Here is a 22,734-nt window from a genome sequence, read left to right on the forward strand (position 1 = left end):
CGCTGGGCCTATAGCCTGGGTAGGTCTGGACCTATATTCGTCCCTTGTGGTGTCGTGCCACCTATCGTGAGGAGATCCTAGGCACAACACTGTCTCACATTTATATCGTACCGACATGGCCTAAATTTTTTTTTGTTCCATACCATGCTTTAAGTTGTGCCATGACCCACCCTTAAACTGTACAACCCAAATTCTAGGTCTACCTGCCATGGACAGCTCAGGCTCGGCCCAACACAACACGAAACACACGAGCGACCAAAATTTTACCTTGCAGGAGGTGGCGTATTGGCGGCGGTGGACGTGAGGACGTCGGGTTCGGTCCCGACGATCGTAAGGTAGTCTTCACGGGAGACAACAAAAACATGGGTGAGATCTCCACTTTTCGGTATCAGATCACAAGGGGAGAAGGAAATCAAGCGGAAAAGTGAGGAGCTGGCAGCTTCGATTCTAACTTGTTGGAGGTCCAATTTTCTTGTGGTGCGCCAAAAACCAGTTTAGAGAGTAGTTTTTTTAAACTCTTAGAGATGCTCTTACAAATGTATAAGTATTATTGAAGCAGCGAAATCATTGTGCAAGACACCGGTCCCGTGATATGCCAGTTTGTTCGTGAAAATCAAAGATTCAAGGCGGTTTGATTGAAGCACGGGATCGGAAACTAGATGGCCGAACCTGTGCTGTGCACTGGAATTAATCTCTCAGAAGAACAAGACCTAAGATCTTGAAAAGGGACGGAGGGGGCAACACTGGCAAATATATTGTCGAAGTACAAGCGGGCTGTCTGGCTCAATGACTCTGGTCACCAGTGTAACTAGCCGATGCCCAAAAAAGGTTACTGCCAAAAGCCCCAAACTCACCATGTCCCCGCCGCCGCCGATACGTGCGATGCTCAGTCGTTGATCACCAGCTGACACTGACTGACAGACAGCCAGCTAACCAGAGCGGTAGCGTACAAGGCCGCAAACACCGAGCGAGCCAGCCTACAACGCTCGGGCGCAACCGCGTGCCGGCATATCTAGCCGTGGTCCCGGTCGCACGTGAAGCGAATATCGGCAAGGATCCCCCGGCTACTTACCAATGCAATAGCCGGAGCCGGCGGGCGCAGCGCGTGGCGTGATTGCATTGTGAGATCGTCGCTGGGTTGTTCGCGATCTTTGCGCCGACGCCGCATGTCCCCGCCCGCGGCCCCCGGGCAGCCAGTCCATCCGCGGTGTCCGATCGATGCACTCACCACCAGCAGCGGCATCGGCTAGCGCGCTGGCTCTGGGGTCTGGCCGTGCTCTGGGGCTCTGCAGGCGCGAGGCGCGTCGCGCGCGATACGGTACGGTCGAACCAGCGAAGCTTCTGCTGGACGGGGACGGGGACGGGGACGGGATGGCCGGGCGCTCCCCGACGCTGGCTAAATCCCGCCCGGATCTCCGTGTAGATCGCCTCTGAGTTGTACGTACCGAAGCCGATCCGCTCCGACGCTTTGTTTATGGCAGGGGTTCCTCCTGTCCCGGCCGGCGTACGTACTTAAACTAGTCCGCCTCCGTGGCCCGCGCCGCGCGGTTTCTTTAGGGCCTGTTCGGTTAGGGGCATTCCTGGCCGGAATGTATCCGGGTGATGCTCCGCTGTATAAAATACAGTAGTGTTCCTGGCCGGATCGGTTCCCAGACTTGAATCCGTGCCAACCGAACATGCCCTTAGGCGGTGTTTAGTTGGCCACCGAACCGGCGCCGACGGATTCGGGGGGCTACTGTAGCTACTGTAGCATTTTGTTTTTATTTGGTCATAATTGTCCAATTGTTGACTAATTAGGCTCAAAACGTTCGTCTCGTAAAGTAAAATCAAATTTTGTAATTAGTTTTTGATTTCGTTAATATTTAGTACTCCATGCATGTACCGTAAATTTAATGTGACGAAATTTTTTTTTTATAGTGCCAAATTCAAGAATTGGGGGAACTAAACATGTCCTTACTCCCTCCGCCGTGTCGGAGCGACGACTTGCTTGTTCTCCCCACCCCGGCGGCCCGCCGTGTCGGAGCGAGCCAGCACACATGTCGCGCCGCGGTTGGCTGCGGCCCCGCCCGGCCCCCAGGGACTAGCTAGCTAGCTGCGGTGGTAGTCGCGAGGTCCATCGCAATAATGGGGGCGTACGCCCTTCGAGGAGGAGGAGGAGCGTGTGAGGTGAGGTCGCGACCTGCTAGTAGCCGGAGTAGATAGCTAGCTGAAGAATCGTGGAAGATTTTCCAGGTCTCAGCCCGCCATTTGCAAGCAAAGCGAGCACGCACACGGGCGGATCACGATAGATCAAGGCTGCGTGTGCCGGTGTGAGGAGAATGGCGCCAGGTCAAGAATCTCTGCAGGTACGTACCAAGTGTATCGTATCATCGTGGCGAAGATCGCGATCTCTCATCGATCATGTGACAGTACTAGGCCGGGAACTCATTATTATCAGCAGTAGTGTTCTGCATGCGGTTTATATATACATGTGGTCTAGCCTGATTGAAAGGTTCATTAATTCACGACTAGCTACTAGGGGAAGATGACCAGGTGGCTCTATCTATTACACACACGTCGGACTTGTAGAGTCGATCCCCTTTGAAAGCACGCCTTATACTACTAGCGTAGCGTGGCACACGTTCGCCACTTCCTACAGTGCGTCGAGCCCTTTCTACTGCACTCGGCCTCAGGTCGCCGTCGTCGTTGCGTTTCTCGTTTCTAGTTGGCCGTGTTACACGATTATCCTGATCGTACCGTCTTAATTAACGACAAGATGTTAGGTGCTTAATTCCAACCGCGCTAACGTGCGCAGAGCGACCTGAGCGCTATGTGACAAATAAAGGCAAGGCCGCCGGGCCGGATCACTGTCAAATTCACCTAAGCTTTTTCATTTCCTAGATCCCACCAGAGTTTGCACCCCAGCTGGAGTAACAAAAAGGCCCCATGCATTGCTTTTTGCACCCCCTTTATTTAATGATGATAGTAGATGTTTCCATCTTTGATTTGAAATGTCAGCACACAACGGGAGTATTTCTTTAAACGCCAAATTAATTATGTCATTAACACGTAAGTCGTAACGATGTCAGCATTTAACGTTTCAAAAGATGACGTCATTTAGTTGGAATAACTCATAACTGAAATCCTCGCCAAAAAGTGATGATGCATTTTTAGTTTGCATCTTAAAGTCATCTTACTTACTCCTTCTGTCCCCCAAAAAGAGTACAGTACACCTCTTGTTTTTTTTAAATAATCAATTTTGAGCTTAACTAAGTTTATAAAAAATAGTATTAATATTTATATTTCTAAATAGTTTATATAAAATTGTATTATATGATTAATGTAATAATACTTATACGATATCGTAAATGTTAGTGTTTTTTTAAGATTTGGCTAAACTTGAAATTAGTGGACTTGTCGGAAAGTGAGATCTACACTCTTTTTTGGGATGGAGGGAGTATGTATGTACTGACTAGCAAAACATCAGTAGTATAGTAAGTATTCAGGATTCTAATAAAAAGGACTGAATCTAACTTTTTTTATTTTTTAAATTAATCAGATATGAGATGATTATATTAATATAGAAGAAGTGTTGAACCTAACTTTGGTTGATTTGATTGTCACTATAACACAACCAATATTTAAAGGTGTTTTATTAATGTTATATTGTTATCTTTAGAAAACGCCGCCTCAGCTACTTTGTGCTTGAATGCATGTTTTTAGAGAAAATGTAAAACATATATATAACAGGGTAAAACATGTAAACGCCAAAAAGTAAAGTTTTTTTTGTATGTTTTGCAAAATGCCTTACAAAACTTATCAAGAAGCTCTTCGATAGTTACTCCCACCATCACTCTGAATAAATCAATTCCTAGAATTATCTTAAATCAAACCTTTTTATGTTTAAATGAATTTATAGAAAAGAGCAAAAACGTTTATGACACCAGATAAGGATATTATAAAAATATATTTTATGGTGTATCTAGCTATTTGGTTTCATAAATCTTAGGGCTCTTTTCAACAAATTCGATCAAACTTAAAAAAAGTTTGGCTTAAGACAACTTTAAGAATTGATTTATTCAAGGATAGAGGTAGTAGAATTTATTGTCCAATGAGTAAATGGTATCTACATGTGCATAACCTCCGATTCTAAATGTAAAGGTCATCTTAGGATTTCATCCGGTCAACTTTTTTTAACTTGGACCAGTAAAGCTACATATACGATTGATGCTACCATATTCACCAAAAAAAACTTTCATAATATATAATTTTGCTATTTAAAATGTTTTATTTGAACAAAATTGCAAGTCAAAGTGTGTCATATTAGAGAACATGTCAATGTCATAAAATGACATACATTTGGAATCAGAGGTAGTATTTACTTCTGTAACTAACCAACAAAAAAAAGGGGGTTTGATGAAAAAGATCCTAGGAGATCACCTAACAAATAAAAATGAGTTAGCGTACGTATTTTTCTTGCAAACGATAGGGTTTTGTGGCACATGGTATTAACTATAATCTAAAGATGGCCGTACCACTAGATGCAATTAAAAATTTGAAGCAAGAAAAGCTTGGGAGGACAGGTCTCCCGGCCCTTTTAATAAGTGGGGGATATATTTGCTCTGCAAGGAGATCTCTTCCTTCCCATTTTAAAAGGGGCTCGTACATCACTCAATCAACTCTCTCTCTCTCTCACACACACACACCCCTCCTCTCCCTCTCCTCTACCTAGCTTTGTTCATCTTGTTCTCTCAAGTCTTCCTTCTAGCTAGGTCTTCGGTCTCGGACATGAGTGGGAGCAACTTTGGGGACAGCATGGGGTGGAGCAGTAGTGGGAGAAGGGGCAAGAGAGGCGGAGGCAGCGCCGGCGGCACCGACAAGCCCAAGCAGCCGCAGCGAGGGCTAGGCGTGGCGCAGCTTGAGAAGATTAGGTTACAGAGCGAAATGGCGGAGTACTTCCATCCCCTCGGCCAGCCCCCCAGCTTGATCCACAGAACGGGCAGCCTCAACTTGGTAAGTGATGATGGGTGTCCTTGCAAAACGTCTCTCTTCGTTCTATGTAGTTTGCTGGCATGCCATCATGTATTATTAGGAATCCTAATTTCTTTGTGCTTTTGAATTGGATCGATGATCTAGCAGGAGGATGCACGGGCGTCGACGTCCTCGCTGTCGTCGTTGCCATCTTCCTCCTTCCATCCTACCACCATCTCGTCGCCGTTCCCAATCCATCAAAATTTCGCGGTACATGGACACCTTTCCCTTGGAAAGATTACTAGTACTATCTGTCACATGTAGACCAAACTCTACCTCACTCTTACTAGTAGTTCCTTAGGAAGGAATTGGTCTGTCAGAAGTTCAGACTTACATATATCTAGCTTCTACATGAGAGAGGGATAATCCAAATGGAAGCCTTCTTTGATGCATGATTCAGTGGGTATGGGTTGCTATATAGCACAGGCCGGTGACACATGCATGTGGAGATAACAGAAATTAGTCCCCTTTTTTCTGAACACAGAAGAGTGGGTCTTAAAGCCTAATTCTCCATGGCCAACAGTGAATTGATTGGTCTATCGTTTGTTCAAAAGCAACTTCTTTGACGAGTCATGCTTCTACCAGATTCAGTTGAGTTGCATATATATATGTACTTTCTAGCTAAGTTGGCTGGACAGCTCTAAATCTCTTCTTTCTTTGTGATTCGTTAGTTGTCGCCTTTTTCTTGTTTGTGTGTTTTCTTTGATATCTAGCTCCATCATGTGGTTTCTTTGTTTGTGTGGTTCTTCTAAATGCATTATGAATTATTGTAACACCAAGATGTATAGAGTTGTTACATTATCTCTGGCTTTATCATGCATGTAGATGCCATACGGAGAGAGAGACGTACGATACAGTGAATTCCAAGCTCCCATCATAAGGTACGGTGGTGGGAACTCATATATTATATTATCACTGCATGCTCATTTACTGAATTTAAGAGATGTCTCACTCCCAATAGCTTGTCATAAGCTCCAACTAACATTGCTGATTTTGCAACTACGTGTGCCAACTACCAGATCACCGAGGAGCAGTGCTGTCTATGGCAACCCACATTACGCGCAGCATCCTAACATCACATTGCCCCTACGTGTGCCATCTACCAGATCACCGAGGAGCAGTGCTGTCTATGGCAACCCACATTACGCGCAGCATCCTAACATCACATTGCCCCTCTTTGAACCACAGGTACGTATATGTAACGCCCCTGGGAATACGGCTAAGATCCACTCTACAGGTTGAATAGACCACACCTGCTAATTAACTCTCTTGCGCTTTTCATCATCGCTTCGTGCAAAACGGTTAATCGAAGGTTACCAAAGATGGGCGAAACAGTGTTTTCGCGGTGCTACAGCACTCACATGAACAGTGACTGCACACCATTACTGTTCCGCAGCAGTAACCCCCATTTGGCCCAGCCCACCTTGTTTGCTACAGTACCACAGCTACAGCCTCTCCACAGCCCACGCGTGCAGTTACAGTACCTCGGCCCATTTAGGCGGGGATGTTACAATCACCCCTTAGGATTCGACATCCTCGTCGAATGCTAGACTGGCTTAACGTGAGACCCCGCTAAATGGGCCAAGTTGGGCTGGCCCAAACGGCGAGCTGCTGTAGCTTGGATTGTCGGTTGCTGTAGCAGCGAAAACACTGTAGCTACGCTTTAGTCCCTTACCGAAACCTGAGGGGAAACTGAACCAACTTAAAAGCCTGAGCCTGGGAGGAAATTAACTCCGGTTCGAACCTTTTGCGCGAAGCGAGGACAAAAGCCCAAGAGAGTTAATTAGTAGGTGCGGTCCATTTAACGTGTAAAGTGGATCTTAACCGTATTCTCGGGCTGGGGCGTTACAGTATGTAGATCATCATAAGAGTGAGGTGGTAGAGTTGAATGAGTGTGATCTAGTCACTGTTCACCTAGATGTATTATCTTACCGTTAGTATTTATATAGAGAGATAAACATGTTTGTTTGCAAAATTTTGGTATAGGAATCTGCCCGATTGAAGGGACATCATGATCGAAGTCAGTCAGCAGATTCAACAAGTTTCAACTCCGACGATCCACAAGACGTGGACCTTGAACTCAAGCTATGATCCTAAAATGTTCCTCCTTTCTCCTCTCCTTCGATGTGATCTGATGTGATAGATTTGTTAGTCTTCATGGGCCTTTTCACTTGTGCAATAAGTTTCTGAATTGGTGCCACTAGTCAGAACCAATGCAAGAGGATTTGCCGCCTTTTCTGTAATGATATGATGCCTGGTTGCCTGCTGCCAGAAGAGAGAAATAGTATTAACGCGCTTTTTTAATCAAGACATGCATGTTGTGTGCATGGGCATGGGATCTGGTGATCATATCTAGCAGTTGTTCTGATTGTACTGTGAAGCATACTAGTAGATGTGTTGACTCTTGCCTGCAACTGCGCTGCAAGCTTGTACACTGACACAGTTGGTACATGGGTTGTCATTAATTTATGCAACACAAATTTCATCATTGCTGAGATCAGAGAGAATGTTCGTATGTGTAGGAGCACTTGCATATATATGCTGAATATTTGGATCCACAAGCACAAGAGATGGAAATGTAATAATAACTTTATCTGCAAGCATGATCTCAAACACAGCTGTCTTCTGTACCACTTCTCTAGTACAGCTTGCCTCAGCCGTTATATTATTTGGTTCTTGATGTCTGTATACAATCTTCTCTCCGTATGCATCAATAATTAAGGTTCTTGATCTACCTTCGCATAGTAATATAAGAATGCGTCTTTTGACCATGCATTCATAGTGTGCATATATACAGCATACATGCTTATTAGACAAGGATACATATGCTCCATATTAGGCTTTTGTATTATTGATCAGAAGCTATCACATTGTCATACTTTCAGACTTCAAATATATGTTTCTATTCTCGTCATCTGTTTGTTTTAGAGCTTTTAGATATATACATGCATGACACATTATCAGCGCGGTGTGGAATATTGATCAGCAGCTAGCTCATCATCTACGTACATTCTACGCTACAATATATAAGGTATGGTTTGCCCACGCTCAATACTATGTACCACAATTCATGCTTAGTTGCTTATATACTAAACTAGCTAGCTACATTCTAGTGCAATTGTATGTGTGCAAATTTAACATCATAGTAAAAATAAATTGGCACTGTAATTGTGCATATATATATATATATATGGGCATGGATAAGTGCAGACCAATACCGTATCAATATATATTAGTAGCAGAAAATATGAATACCGGTATTATAGTTTTGCATATGCGTGTACACGTGTTTTAGACGAGGTAATTAACATCAGCAACAACGCGATCGCGAGATAAATGTGCACTCTCTAGCTTAGCTTATAACAATTCGGAGCGTCTGAATGTGTATATATATATACATATGCAATGGCTATAGCTAAATCTATATGTTCTGGATTACACGTACAGCACGTGCACTGCTATATTTATGATCTGAATCACTCTCTTTTTAATGCAAAATTTCTCTTTGCCATGCCTCCACATATGCAATATGTATCACATATACTGTACACGTGCATATGCATATCATATACAGTATCTGGTTTTTGTGCTTATTGGTAATATCCTGGTTATTACTAATTAATTAACTCCTACGTATACATGTAGTTTATGAATTAGCTATATATAGCCCCCTTGAAAAAGCAAAATTAATGCTTGGTTCAAGTTCACATAACTATATCTGATAACAATATATACTCATCAGAGTATCAGATTAAATATGCAACAGTTATTTCATTCCAAGTACAAACATATATCGATCAGGTTGCAATCTAGCAAATCTATCTTTGTTTTCTAATGGAGAATGTACTATATATAACTGGCCATGCATGGCACTAACTAATGCAACGCAAGTATATGTATGTATTACTGTACACATAACACCAAGAGCATAATTGCCTGGCATCTTTTGTGAAGATCGAATTTGCTAGGCGTGAGATGCAGCATGCTTTTCAATTACTGGCAGTAGTACGTACACTACGATTTTTGTTTGTCCCCCCAAATGATTCAAGATGACCTTTATTTGATACAAAGACTAATCTCATACACACATCATGCATATATGCACACCTTTACGCAGACATTGCATGACAGACTAATCTCGAAAAAATATAGATTATACATGGACATAATCAAACCATATCATCCTGATCTCAATCTCCATCTAAGCGCGTAGGAATCTTCCTGGAAAGATCCTACTCATCCTGTCATATGACGAGTCCTCGCTGTCCCCCCAAAGGCGTATCAGCTTCGATCGGGTGCCGAATTGCACCAAATCCCCAAATGGTATTTTTTCTAATCCGACCTTTTCAGTTCATCATCGCATGCATATGCCTCTCAGAGCATTTTTTAAAACGCACGCTGCATTGCTGCCTGCTGGCTGCCTGCACACACACACACATAATCGTTCGGTGGTCTGAGGAGATTTTTTTTTATTTTTAACACTTTTTTTAAACTAGTTTTAAAACTGACACTGTTTTTTTCTTCTTCAAAACTAACACTTTTGGACGCGCCTGTTTGCACGGCGCGGCTAATTCACGCTGCCGCGCCATGCATGGCGGCGCGGCGAGGCTGCCACCGTGGCAGCGACCCGTGCGCTGACCGGTGACGTGGCCCAGCTCTGCCGCGTCACAGATCTTGGCGCGGCACCGGCGCGCCATCGCGCACGGCGCGACAGGGCCCAGTAGAGGCCCGCGACGCGGCCTTCTCTTCCCTCTCTCTCTCTATTCCTTTCTTTCCCTTTCACGCGCCCGCCGCCGCCAGACACCAGACGCCCACGCCCGTCGCCCACGCCCGCTGCCAGCAGCCGCTGGTCGCACCCTCCCTTGCCGGCCCCCTCCCTACCTTCCCCGAAGCTCCTCCTCGGCCTTGTCAAGGTAATGAAGCTCCTCCTCGGTCTGCACGGTGGATTGAAGGATTTGAATGAGTAGCTAGGGTATGGAGGAAAATATAAGTTTGTTAGAACGTTGGATTGAAGGATTAGATTAGGATTGCCAATGTTAAGGTTAATTGGTTAGTTAGAATTATGATTACCTTGTATTCTAAGGTCAATTTTTATATGAATTTTGTTTGTTTGAGTTTGCATCTCAACTTTTATATGTGAATAAATATATGGACACATTGTTGATGTACCAAATTTTATTTTTTAGTGACCAAAGTATAGTTTTTATATAGTTTGCATGTTTACATCTAAGATAGAGTTTGCACCAAAGTGTAGGTTATATTTTGTTTGTTGTAATGCAAATGGTTCTCATTGACATTAATTCATGATGTTTTGATTTTTGTTTGTTAAATTACAACTGTTTTGTTAGATGCAAGACATGTATCGGGAGGAGTTTTGGCGAAAACGGGTTCGTCCTCGAGAATTATACCCCGACGCGTCTAGCAAAGATGCCCCCGTCCCTTCTGACCTCCCTGTACCTAACTGTGACTGTGGTTTCCCGGCCGACGTGTTTCAATCGAGACATCCAGACACAGCGACGCGTTGCTTCTACACATGCAGTCGTTTTAATATAAGTAATTATTTCCACTATCTTTTTTTTCTTCATTTGTGTAAGTAGGCTACTAATATTTTGTTAGAATCTTGTTGTGTAGGCCCATGGGAGGTGTTTTTTCTTTCCGTGGATCGACGGTGCAGACAAGTTTGACCCTAGGTACCTCCTTTTCGACGATTGGTGTAGAGGGAGACATCCACGTGAGCACTTCGAGTAGTGGGTTCCACCCCCCTAACCCCCCCAATGACGGCTAAGGAGAAGCACCTAGCCACAGTTAGACGACTCGAGGAACCTCCTCTGTGCAAATGCGGAGATCGAGCTGTGATAAACCCTGAGAATACGTTGGAGTTTGTGTGTCCGAACAAGCACGAAGTAAGTGGAAAGTGTATCTGTTTAAATGTTTATCTCTATATGTGTGCGTGTACTAATGTATTCTCTTGTAGCGTTATGGATTTACGAAGTGTCGTTTCAATGAGTGGCTCTATGGTCCTAAGAATCAATGGTCGGAGCCACCAAAGGCAAAGGAAAAGAAGAAAGAAAGGTTAATTTATAAAGCACCTCCAGTCATATGCGAATGTGGTGTTAAATCCAACTACGGTCGTGTCGGTTTAACGAATACTAACTTGTACACGTCCCAAGTTCATCGCAAGTTCGACAATACCTTTGTTTGACATAAGTTCAGCAAGTCATAACTACGACACAAGTTCATCAATACAAAAGTTCAACATTACTCGACATACTACATGTTCCATCAGTGTATGGGTGTCCGAGTACAAGTGCATCATGTCATCCTAAAGAACTCCTACGTCGCTACCTCTTCGGACGTGAAGGCAGCACGTTAGGGGTGAACCCAACGTCGGTACGGTCTCGTTGGCGGTATACCCGGTGGTACTACCGAGTGTAACTAGGACCCTGCAATTACAATATAGGCATCGTTACTTACAATGTTTAAGTAATTGTGACGTATATGGCGAAGGGTTGTTTCAAGTACCTATTCGTCGAACTGTGTAGGAAATGGTGTATCACCAAGCTGAGACATCCCAATCTCATCGTAGTCCTCCTCCTCATCCTCGTCCTCGTCCTCGTCCTCGTCCTCCTCAACATCGTGCTCTGCAGGACCCTTGCCTGTATTGCCAGGAGTATGAATATAAGAGGTCCCAGCAGCCATCATGTCGGAGGAACCTGCTCGTGTCGGCATAGTGCTCGAGGGTAAGGAACTAGACAGGTCTGGGTCATAGGGCATCTCCCACGGAGTATCCACACAACTGAGCATAGGCCGTGATCATATGAGAGCAAGGGGCATGCATGATCTGAGGGACGTTGCAACTGCACTCTACTTTGTCAAGATTAGCTCGGTAGTTTCGTCCACCATAACGTTTGCCGCCCAAGCTTGTGCCACCCTTGCCCCGTATACTAAAGATATGGCAGCGGGGTCCATATGGCTCGGCGGTGTGCTGCTTGGCCAATTCCTCGGCCTCCTTCAAATGTTCTGCTCCAGCCTTTCCAAATCACCCCTGCTCAGCTATATTCCTCTGCGCAAGTTCTCACCTCTTAACAAAATATTCGTTGCACTTATGGAAGGAGAACTCAACAATTCCAGACACAGGCAATGATCGAACTTCGGTGAATACATGGTTGAAAGACTCTGAGGAGTTAGTGGTCATGATGCCATACCTAAAACCCCCCTAGTCATATGCTAACGTCCACTTAGCCTTCTGTTCCATCTGCGCCTCTAACCAGGCCTTGCCCGCTTCGTTTAGCATCTTGTCTAGTTCTCTCTTTGTCTCCTTGAACTGGTGCTCTGTACGTACACAACATAGAGCCTTTACCTTATCACATACCTCCTTATTCCTCTGACGTCGCAAAAAATTAGCGGTAAAGTGTCTTATGCACCATATGTGCACTAGAGGCAGGAACCCATCTATATGCTCAGATGCAGCATTAAGAAGCCCTGGGTGATGGTCCGAGATCAAACATATAGTGCGAGATGGGCCAAGCACTTGTACACGTAGAAGCCACATGAAACATGACCATGATTCATTGTTCTCTTCCTCTGCCAAAGCAAAAGCCATGGGTACTATCTGGTCCTTCGGATCAACAGCAGCAGCCATCATCAAGGTGCCCCTGTACTTTCCTATCAGGAAAGTGCCAACAATAAGTACGACTAACCGACAAAACTGGAATGCATATAAAGTTTACGCGAATGACCAGAACACACGATGTAGGACATGCCTCAAAGGGTCCTAAAAATACATCCCTCCGGTGTCTACAAACCATTTCAAGCCAGAGTTGTAGTAATGCATTGCACATAAGATGCGAGGCACCCTATTGTACGCTTCCTCCCAACCACCCCAATGAATCGCCAGATCAATTTGCTTAGCATGTCAAGCCTTTCCGTACTTCACATCATACTTAATGAATCTAGATATGGACTGTTGTAATGAAGACATCGAAATATCGTTATTGTCATCAACGAGCCCCAATATACGACAGGCAAGGTAACGTGCAGTGAGCTGCTGATGATTTTCCTTTCCCCTATTTGATAGGCAAGTGTGGGGTTCGACCACTTTACTTATCCTCCACTTGCCATCACTCTGTCTCTTTCATGCATTTAACCTCCACATACAACCATTTTTGCATATCACATGGTACCTCAACTCCTAGTCTGAATGAGTGACATTGTATGGCCTATGGTGATACACACAGCATAGTCTTGAAGGAAGAGCTTCATATCTAACATTGTATTGAATATCATCCCCTTACTAAAGATTTCTTTCTCATGGTCATACAATGATTTTCTACACATCTGGAGACCGGTGTCACAAACTGCCACATCCGTCATGCTAACATCCCTATAGTTTAGAACGCCCCTGAAAGGTACGTTCATCAACCTTAGTTGCTCAAGCTCTGTCGCTGTGTAAGGTGGTGGTGGAACATACTGCTATGCTTCGCTAATTCTGCCCCATGAATCATAGGGGGTATCATCTGCTGGCAAATCTGTGACTAGTCTACCCTGAGGCGGCATAGCATGCAAAACCTCAGTTGGTACTGGTAATGGCATACCATGAACAGGTACTATCATGGCATCAACCGGTGTGGGCATAGCATGTCTATCTCCTTGGTCATCATCTGAATCGCCTGAATCACTGCTAACTACATCACCGATCCTGTCCTCCTCCTCCTGCTCCTCTTCCCATTCGAACTCGTTCACATCGAAGTCATTGCTTATACAACCTACTTGACTTGAATGAAACTGCTCCTACGTCAACTGACCGTCCAAATCCATGTTACCCTGAGTTCCTTCCCCTTCGACCCCCAATTCTTGTTCATTGCCTCCAACACCGTCAATGGATGGCCCGTCCTGGACACCATACATTATGTACCCATTCTCCACCACCACCTCAGCCATGGGCACATTGGAACCTTGGAGCACCCTATTGTAGCGGGACCAGTGAGCAGGGTCGCGCAAGGGCATCAGGACATAGTGTGCCCTAGTCTTCCCAGTATCAAACCTCCCCTTCAGTGTGAAATCGTCGCCAAACTTTGCATTCAAACAGACACAAAGGTCGTTGAAGCTAGGAGGTTCATCAAACAATTCTAATTCTTCTTCCATATCCTCAAACATACGATCTTCTCTCCTAACACTTCCTCCGTAAAAAACTCTAACACAACAATCCATCTACAAAAGCATTTCAAGAAACTTGATCAAGTCGTCGAAATCGTCGTACGTACTGTCCATAGTAATATTAATACCTATACTAACTATAACTATACTAACTAATCTAATATTAACACCTAAGACTAACTACAATAACTAATTATACTAAATACAATAACTAACTAGACTCACTAACTATACTAACTAAACTAACTAACTGTACTAACTAAACTAACTAACTTTACTAACTATACTAACTTGCTATACCACCTATACTATCTAAACTAACTAACTAACTTTACTAACTATACTAACTTTACTTATTGTACTAACTTACTATACTAACTATAATAACTAATCATTCAAACTAATTTTGCATCTTAACCCTAAGTAACAACAATTTTGATTCAATCAACAAATACACACGGGGAGTACCTTGACAACAAGGGGAAGATTGGGGCTTAGCCAAACCCACCAATGGCGACGAGGTGGCCGCCGCGTGGCCCTGCCTTGCGTGTAACGACGGCGGGGCGCGTGCGTGGCTCCGCATCGATGCACGGCGGCGAGACCCGTGGCGTCGGCGGCGCTCGTCCTCACGGCGGCGGCTCTCATCCTCGTGGCAGCGGCATGCTCTCGTCCTCGCTGCAGCAGCGTGCGCTCGTCCTCGCGGCGGCGGCGCGCTAGACCGGGCCGGGAGGCGGATGGTCGCGGGGGGGGGGGGGAGGCGCGGGCGCTGGCCTCGGTGGCGGTGGTGGCGGGTGGACGCGGGAGAAAGAGGGAGGGACGCGCGATAGTGGGGAGAGATGGAGGGGCGGGCACGACAGTGAGGGCGGTGGCGGCGGCGGGTGGACGCGGGATAGAGGGAGGGGCACGCGACAGTGGGGAGAGATGGAGGGGCGGCGCGCTAGTGAGGGCGGCGGCGGCGGCAGTGACGGGCGCGACAGTGAGGGTGGCGGCGCGGCAGTGAGGGCAGTGGCGGGCGCGGTGGGCGTGCGTGGCGTGGCGGCGGGCTTAGGGCGCGGCTCCTCTCTCCATTCAAACGGGTTGAGTGAGAGATGGAAAGGGAAGCGAGGCCGGGCCGCTGGCCTATACAAAGGGTTGTCGCGCCGTGATTCGTGGCGCAGCAGCTTCGCGCCGTGATGCGTGGCGCGGCAAGCCCGCCGCGCCGTAACGGATGGCGCGTCAGACCTGCCACGTCAGCGGTCGCCGCAGCCGTTGACTGCCCCCTACCACGCCGCCATGCATGGCGCGGCAGAGTGAATTAGCCGCGCCGTGCAAACAGACGCTTCCAAAAGTGTTAGTTTAAAAAAAACAGTGTCAGTTTTAAAAAATAGTTTAAGAAAAGTGTTAAAAATAAAAAAAATCGTCTGAGGAAAACATGCATGGTGCAAGTTGATATACTTAGAGATGATTAATGGCATATTATATATTTTATACGTCCACCATCCACAGGGCATGCAAGAGAAGTGTATGCATAGGACGCACGCACGTTACGGCCGCAGCAACTTGCAACTAGTGGTGTGCTGATCATCACCTTCCCTCTAAATCAAAGGCCTGCTTTCAGTGTATTTGTTTCGGAGGGAATGTCATTAGTTTGCACAACTGCAGTGCCAACATGCAGCACTTGGATGCAGTGCTACTTGATCGTGAAACTGGAGATAAATGCCAGTTGATCGATTGTATGTACATTATATATGTACTGTATAGCTGTACGTACATGGTACAACCATATATATGCATAATTAGGACTAGCTAGTAGGAAGAAACCATCGTATACAAGATCTAAGACTCTATTTGTTTGACCTTCTGGCTAGTTTTGCATTGTTGCTAGCTTTTGAGAGCTCCAAAAGCCAGATCGATAGAATTACAGTAGCTTATATGATGTCTAATTAATATCACAAGGATTGCGTATATGCATTTTTATTTGTTAAAGAAATGCAATCAGAGACATACTTAGTTAGCTTAATTACGCGGGTACACCTAATGTTGGACAAAAGTGGATCAGGTGAATTCTCTAATTTACGTAGGGCCGATCACTCAATGGGTCTAGTGGCCACTTTATATAGCTAGAGCTCGCTGGTTGCGTTGTTCTAGCTAGCTAGCTCTATACTCATCATGTTTCAGAGCTGGATAGTGCTGTGTCAACGAGATCGATCAGCTGCCGATTTGACAGAGCAAAAGCGCACAACCACTCAAAGGCCGGCCGCGATTAGACAAGGGGGCCGTGTGTGTGCTTACAGAGATTTGATTTGAGACCACATATATATACCAGATGTTCTCTTGGTGATAACGCCGTGCATCGGATGAGTTAATATATTCGGAAGCATCAGGCATTCAGGCCCGTCGATCATGTGATGCTGATGCATGCTTGATGGCTAATTGGCTAATGCTAATTTATTTATATGCATATGCGTGGCCCAATTTGTCTGTATAATCCTCTAGAACGAACTACACGTACCAGATAACACACGCTCTAAATGTTGAAAACTAAGTTGCTAAGTTTGATTTAGTGCGTCCGCAGGAGGAGGACTGGTGGGCTTGGGAGCCGGAGAACCATGGTGAGTGACGAGATCTAACATACGAGTATGTTAAGCCTCGAAATCAATGGTTCCTGACCGACCCATCCAGGATCACCAGGGGACTCAGGGGCTATACCAACCGGGTACGCTCGAGCGCACCCGACGATGAAGAAACCTCACCGAGCCTGGGCATGGCATAGCCCTCGCTCAGGGCTCGGGGGCTCGGCCAGGCCTCCAACTCCCGATCGACGACACGCTCGAGCTCGGGCCTTGACTCCTGCCCGGCTTGCGACACCCACCAAGGCCCGTGCGCAAGAAGACAAGCCTGAGCCATCGAGGCTCGGGGCAGCCAGACGCCGTGCTTTGGGCGTGGCCTTGCCAGCCACTTCCACGAAAAGGTCGCGCATGGGGCGTGACACAAGAAAACAAGCTTCCCACGGCCTCCAGGGGCTGAGCGGCCCCTAGGCCCGCGTGTCAGACTCTGGAGCCAACCTCCTTCGCCACCAAGAAGACTCTAGAAGGTCCACCTAGGGGAGGCCGGTCCAAGCCGACATAGCCTGACACGCAGAAGTGATAGAACAGAGCAGCAGGACAACGTTCTTCGGCTCCACGACACTGCCACGGTCCACAGAGCGCTGCTGCAAGACCCTCCTGGACTCCGGCGCATGTAGAACGTAGACTCATCTTCCCAAACCGTCATGTACCCGACCTATTTCGTTATACAAGGGATAAGGTCGGACCTAGGGGGAAATCCAAAAAAGATAGATCATTCCATTCCATCCGCTCCTGCTCAGCACCGAGAGCATAGGCAACCCAGAGAGAGGGGCACCGAGAGCTCCTCCACCGCATCCCATCGTCTTCGTCCTCTCCAACAAGGGGAAGACTCCACCGGTGGCGAGACAACCTTAGGATTAGCGCCGAGCTAACCCCTTACCAAACCTCTCTTTACACTCTGTTGTAACCCCCGATTTTAGATGCTTTTGAGTATAAGGATCATCAGCTGCTGGACGTAGGGCATCGATTGGCCCGAACAAGGATAAACTGTTGCGTCCTCTCTATGATTCTTGTGTTCTTGAGTCCACTCGAGCCACCAGAGACCCGTACTCTGATAGCAACTCAAACAACTATGCTTGCCACGGTTCCGACCCCGTGACAGCTAGCGCGCTAGGTAGGGGGCAACGTCAAGTGCGATTCAGGCTCTACGGTGGCCGGAGCCACCTGCCTCGTCATCAAAGCAAGCGACACCGCCCCAGATGGCGATGTCTGCTTCCCTGGCGAGTTCTTCATCATAGCCGATGCCTTCACTCTGGGCCAGGTCCTCAACTTTAGGAGCCTAGCCTACATCGCCGACTGCTACAGTGAGCTTCGTTCGCTCGACGAGGCCGCACTGGTGAGCAACAAGCTCCCGACGTCGCCTCCTCTGCTAGGACTTCTAGGAGCGGATCTCAAGGTCCTAGCCTAACAGATCCAGCACGGTCAGGGTCTGAGCCCCACTGTGTCAGACAAGCGCCAGATGTTCTACATGCTAGCTAACGTCCATCACCAGATCACCACCGGTGAGGTGCTCCCGCCGCCTTACCGCTTTTGGTACTACCTCTTGGACCTTCCTTTCGGGATCCAGAATGCAGCGGCGTCCTTCCAGCTAGAGCTAGAGCACCTCATTAGCTGACGTCCCCTCGCTGCGCACCTTCCTCGAGATCCTCTCGGGGAACGGGCCGGAGTATGACTCCGATGACATCGACTACTATGCCCTGCCACGCATGTGCTACCACATCAATGGCGAGGTTCTTGCCAAGGAGGCGCCCGAGCTCACGCCACCAGAGTAGAGTCCCCGCAGCCTCATGGCCTACCTTTAGAGAAGGAGGATCGCCTGCGAGCTCGGTAGGTGGACCTAGAGACCACCAAAGGCAGGACCTTGCGTGACAACGAGCCACGCACCATATCGGCCATGATGACGACGCCTGCATGGGGGTTCCCAGCGGCCTCTGCTTTCCCCATGCAGCATACAACATAGTGGCCACCACCTGCCACTTGGAAGACATCTCTGACACACCAAACTCAAAGACCAACGAGCAGTTGAACGAGCTGAAGTGGCACCTTCGCGCTGCACTCGAGCAGCAGGCCAGAGCTCAGCCTCCCAGCGCTGCGCCGTGCTCTCTCGGCCTTCCTAGATGATGGCCACCCTTAATGGGGACCCCTCCGACCCTTATGCTCCATAGGTGGGGGGGAGGGGGGAGCAGCGGCGACACCTTAAACAATAGCTCCAACTGGCCATGGACCCAGGGCACCAAGCCTCCACAGGAGCGAGGGTGTGACCTTTCTCCTCGATGTCCCTCGCGTGCCACCGGATCAGCGACGACCACGATGTTCGCGGCACCATCAAGGCCAAGCGCCATGCTAAGGCGCAGTCCTGTACCCCTGAGCTATGGGGCGGGGGCACCGTCCCAGATCATTTTGGTTCCCTGGTGTTCGGAGCATTGATCCTGGTGACTCCCTACCCTAGGCATTTCTGGCAACCGACGCACATATCCAAGTATGACAGCGAGACCAACCCGAACTATTGGCTAGAGGACTACCGCCTCACCACGAAGGCCGGGGGTTCAGACGACGACTTCGCCGTCCAATACCTTCCCCTGCTTCTGTCAAGCATGACCAGAGCTTGGCTCGAGAAGCTCAAGCCTAACAGCATCCCCTGCTGTGGTGATCTCCATTTGGTCTTCATCAACCACTTCCAGGGTACCTACACCCGCCCGGGTAACTCCTAGGACCTCCGCAACTACAGGCAGAGGGCCAACAAGACCCTTTGAGAGTACATCTAGCTCTTCTCTAAAAAGCGCAATGAGCTTCCCAACATCACTGACGCCGACGCAATCAATGCCTTCATCTGCGGCATGACATGTGAAGCGCTGGTTCACGCGCTCGTCCATGAGACCCCGCGCACGACGCGGGAACTCCTGGACGTCGCCACCTAGTACGCCACCGATGAGGAGGCCATCTAGGCCAACTTCAACGGCAAAGCCAAGGCCACCGGTCACCTTAGTGGAGGGGATGGCAGCGACGACCCCACTTTGTCCCAGCGATGACACGATAGGAGGAACAAGGACCGGAAGCGCCGTGGGGAGGAGATGGTGGCCGTGTCCGACCATGCCGCTAGGCCTCAACCCCACAGGCGAGGCACATGCCCCAAGCACTTCGAGAAGGCGCTCGAGCCCCCCTACCCGTTCCACGGGGGACATGCGAAGCTCCTCTTAAAAGACTGCTCCACCATTAGGGGCTACATCCATGGCACCCTCGGTCAGCAGGGCAAGGCCCAGAAGCCTACCCCCAAGGCTGGTGAGCCGGCGGATGCCGCCTAGAGGATGACACCGAGTTTCTTGAGGCCGATTGTTGCCTCATGATCTTTGAGGGCTCCTAGGCGTACGAATCCCATCGGTAGCACCGCATCACCGAGCAGGAGGTGAACGCCGTTCACACCCTCATCGCCCCGATGTGGCCCCAATGGTCCTAGACGGCCATCACCTTCGACTAGAAGGATCACCCCAATCGTGTTCCACACCCGGGGCACTACCTGCTCGTGGTTAGCTCAATCGTGGGCACCACACGCCCCACCAAGGTGCTGATGGACTAGGGCAGCGACCTCAACATACTCTACGCTAGCACCCATGACAAGATGGCATCCTACGAAGCAGCCTATGCCCCAGCAAGGCACCATTCTATGGGATTGTCTCAGGGAAGGAGGCCATGCCCCTTGGGTGCATCTGGCTTAATGTCACCTTCAGCCAGCCGGACAACTTCTACAAGGAGCCACACACCTTCGAGGTCGTCGATTTCCTCGGTGTCTACCATGCCCTCCTCGGCCAGCCATGCTTCACCAAGTTCATGGTTGTCCCCAACTACACCTACCTGAAGCTCAAGATGCCTGGCTTGAAGGGAGTCATCACCGTCAAGGGCAGCTTCGAGCAAGCCTACTACTACGAGCAGGACTACGCCACCCAAGCGGACGTGCTCATCGCCCCCTGTGCTCCTGATAGCCCTAGCCATGATGCAGGAAGGGCGCCGATAGAGGGAGTAGCCAAGACGGCGGTAGTGGTTGATCGACCGAGCAACGGCGAGGCGGCTAAGACTCCTGGTGGCAGTGGTGGATCAGCTAGCCCCTCCATCTAGGCGCTCGGCCCCCTAGAAGGGATCGACCCGATCGAGGTGAGTTCTAACCTTTCCCCATGAGGGAAGGCCATCGCTGAGCCATCTGCCTAGAAGCACCGTCTCTCAAGCCAGTATCCGCATGGCGACCTCCTTGGCCGGCCGACCTCGCCAACAATAAAAACCAAGATAAGTCCTGTCCTCCCAACCTTCTTTCTCTGCTTGTTTTTTGCCACTATCTCCTTTGTCCTGAGCTACTCCAGCAGACGCTCGGCTGCAACCAAAGGTTGATCGAACTAATCACCTGTTGCCCTCTATGAAGGAGAACTACACCAAAAGGCCCCCGAGCGAGGCGAAGATCGGACTAATGGAGCAGGAGGAACGGGCGAAGGGTCGACAAGGCACTAATGAAATGGCCCCAACCGCCACATTACCAGCTATGTCCCCTATCCCTTCTCTTGCGTTCATTTCATTTGTTTGTAGCTATCTTTATCTCTCGATCCTTCATCGGATCGCGCCACTCAGCCACTAGCCACCGGGCAAAGGCAGTGGCCAGGTGAACCAGCCAGGGTTCACTAGCACCCTAGGTGCGCCCGCACCCCAGGCGGCCTAGTCTGGGCCTAGTCTCCTACGGTGGTTGCATGCCGCCATGCTGAGGCAGTTTTGGCTAGTTTCCAAAAATACTAGCGCCAAAACCGACCACTTAGCACTATAAGTATAGGGGTAGTATCACCTTTCAACATACACATCATTTGGAGCTACACACCTCACCTCTCTACTTGTACTCTTTTAGCTTTTAGTTGTAGTCTTGTGAGCTAGCAAGAGCTATCAAGGAGGGCTTGGCTCCATGGAAGAAAAGAGAGAAAAGCTTGGTATGAATACAAAGAGAATTTCTTCCATATTCATGCTCTCATATCTTCAATATAGTAGTGCATATGAACTAGAGTATAGTTGTCTTATTATAATCATGATATATGAACTAGCATATAGTTTGTGTGTTATGATATTAACATATTCAACTTTATGCTTAACCATTCATATGACTTGTATAAGTAGAAGTAGAGCTAGGTTGAGGTGGTGGTTCGTCATTCATTCGGGTTTACCCATGTCCTATGCTTGTCGATCCATAGGGGCAAAGTCCCGGGGGGATATGGGTAGTTTCTTTGTACACGGGCGTTGTGCCTGGGTGCACAGAAACCTTCGGATATGATAGTGCCCCTGGTTGAGGGGTAGGCGGCAGGTGGTGACAGCCCTGTCTGTCCCTTGTAATCCCCCATGTTCGGGTATTGTGTAGGAGTTTTAAAGTCTCTCACGCTTGCTGGCAGACCAGTGCTTAGAGATCTCCCCATCCATCTCACACTTAGTTCTAACTCTAGTTATATAACTTGTATGGTCATTAACTGTTTTTTGCACGGCTATATTTGACCATGCTAGCTCCACATAGAAATATTCTTTTATTATTTGTTTTCCTTTTATCCTTGAGGCTGGCCCAGATGTGTGTCCACTATCCTTGAAATACCGTTTTTACCCCTATCATGAACTATTGGTTTACTATACAAGTATGTAATCTTGTTCATATCCATGCTAGACTCTTACACCTTGCCCACCTTTGGGAAAATATAAATAACGATACCTGAATACTTCCAGATGAAATGCTACAACGATAAATCCATGCGCTTGTGGATATTTTTTGTAATCGTTAAGAACTATCGTAGTTAGTGTTTCTTGGCGACGTCGCTAAGGTTAACTCAATCTTAGTGATGGTGTCAAGAAATACCAATAGGCATTTCTGGCGCTGTTACCAAGGATGGACTTAAAACCTCCACACTTGGTGATTGCGCTAAGAAATGCCAACAGCAGGGGAAGCGTCGGCGCC

At 47.8% G+C, this 22,734-nt stretch overlaps 1 protein-coding gene across 6 annotated transcripts; it reads left to right on the top strand.

Moving 5' to 3' along the window:
- The first annotated feature begins 4,644 nt into the window (after positions 1-4,644).
- LOC136452711 (protein SPEAR1-like) lies at positions 4,645-7,498 on the top strand. 6 transcript variants are annotated; one of them, XM_066453301.1, is made up of 5 exons: positions 4,645-4,992; positions 5,116-5,220; positions 5,836-5,891; positions 6,030-6,198; positions 6,997-7,498. In XM_066453301.1, the coding sequence occupies exons 1-5, from the start codon at positions 4,768-4,770 to the stop codon at positions 7,099-7,101; spliced, it is 660 nt and encodes a 219-aa protein (XP_066309398.1). In that variant the 5' UTR covers positions 4,645-4,767; the 3' UTR covers positions 7,102-7,498. The 6 variants fall into 6 exon arrangements, with proteins under 6 accessions (XP_066309398.1, XP_066309400.1, XP_066309399.1 ...); XM_066453303.1 differs by having other exon boundaries at positions 6,117-6,198; XM_066453302.1 differs by having other exon boundaries at positions 5,119-5,220.
- The last annotated feature ends 15,236 nt before the right edge of the window (positions 7,499-22,734 follow it).

The sequence above is a fragment of the Miscanthus floridulus genome, chromosome 5, assembly GCF_019320115.1.
Source record: "Miscanthus floridulus cultivar M001 chromosome 5, ASM1932011v1, whole genome shotgun sequence".
In the NCBI taxonomy this organism is placed as follows: domain Eukaryota; kingdom Viridiplantae; phylum Streptophyta; class Magnoliopsida; order Poales; family Poaceae; genus Miscanthus; species Miscanthus floridulus.

Bases quoted from the DNA above. Each gene is read 5' to 3' on its own strand.
- LOC136452711 (XM_066453301.1), top strand. From the start codon at position 4,768: ATGAGTGGGAGCAACTTTGGGGACAGCATGGGGTGGAGCAGTAGTGGG. The intron at 5,892-6,029 runs GTACGGTGGTGG...GCCAACTACCAG, and splicing joins TTCCAAGCTCCCATCATAAG to ATCACCGAGGAGCAGTGCTG. The intron at 6,199-6,996 runs GTACGTATATGT...ATTTTGGTATAG, and splicing joins TGCCCCTCTTTGAACCACAG to GAATCTGCCCGATTGAAGGG.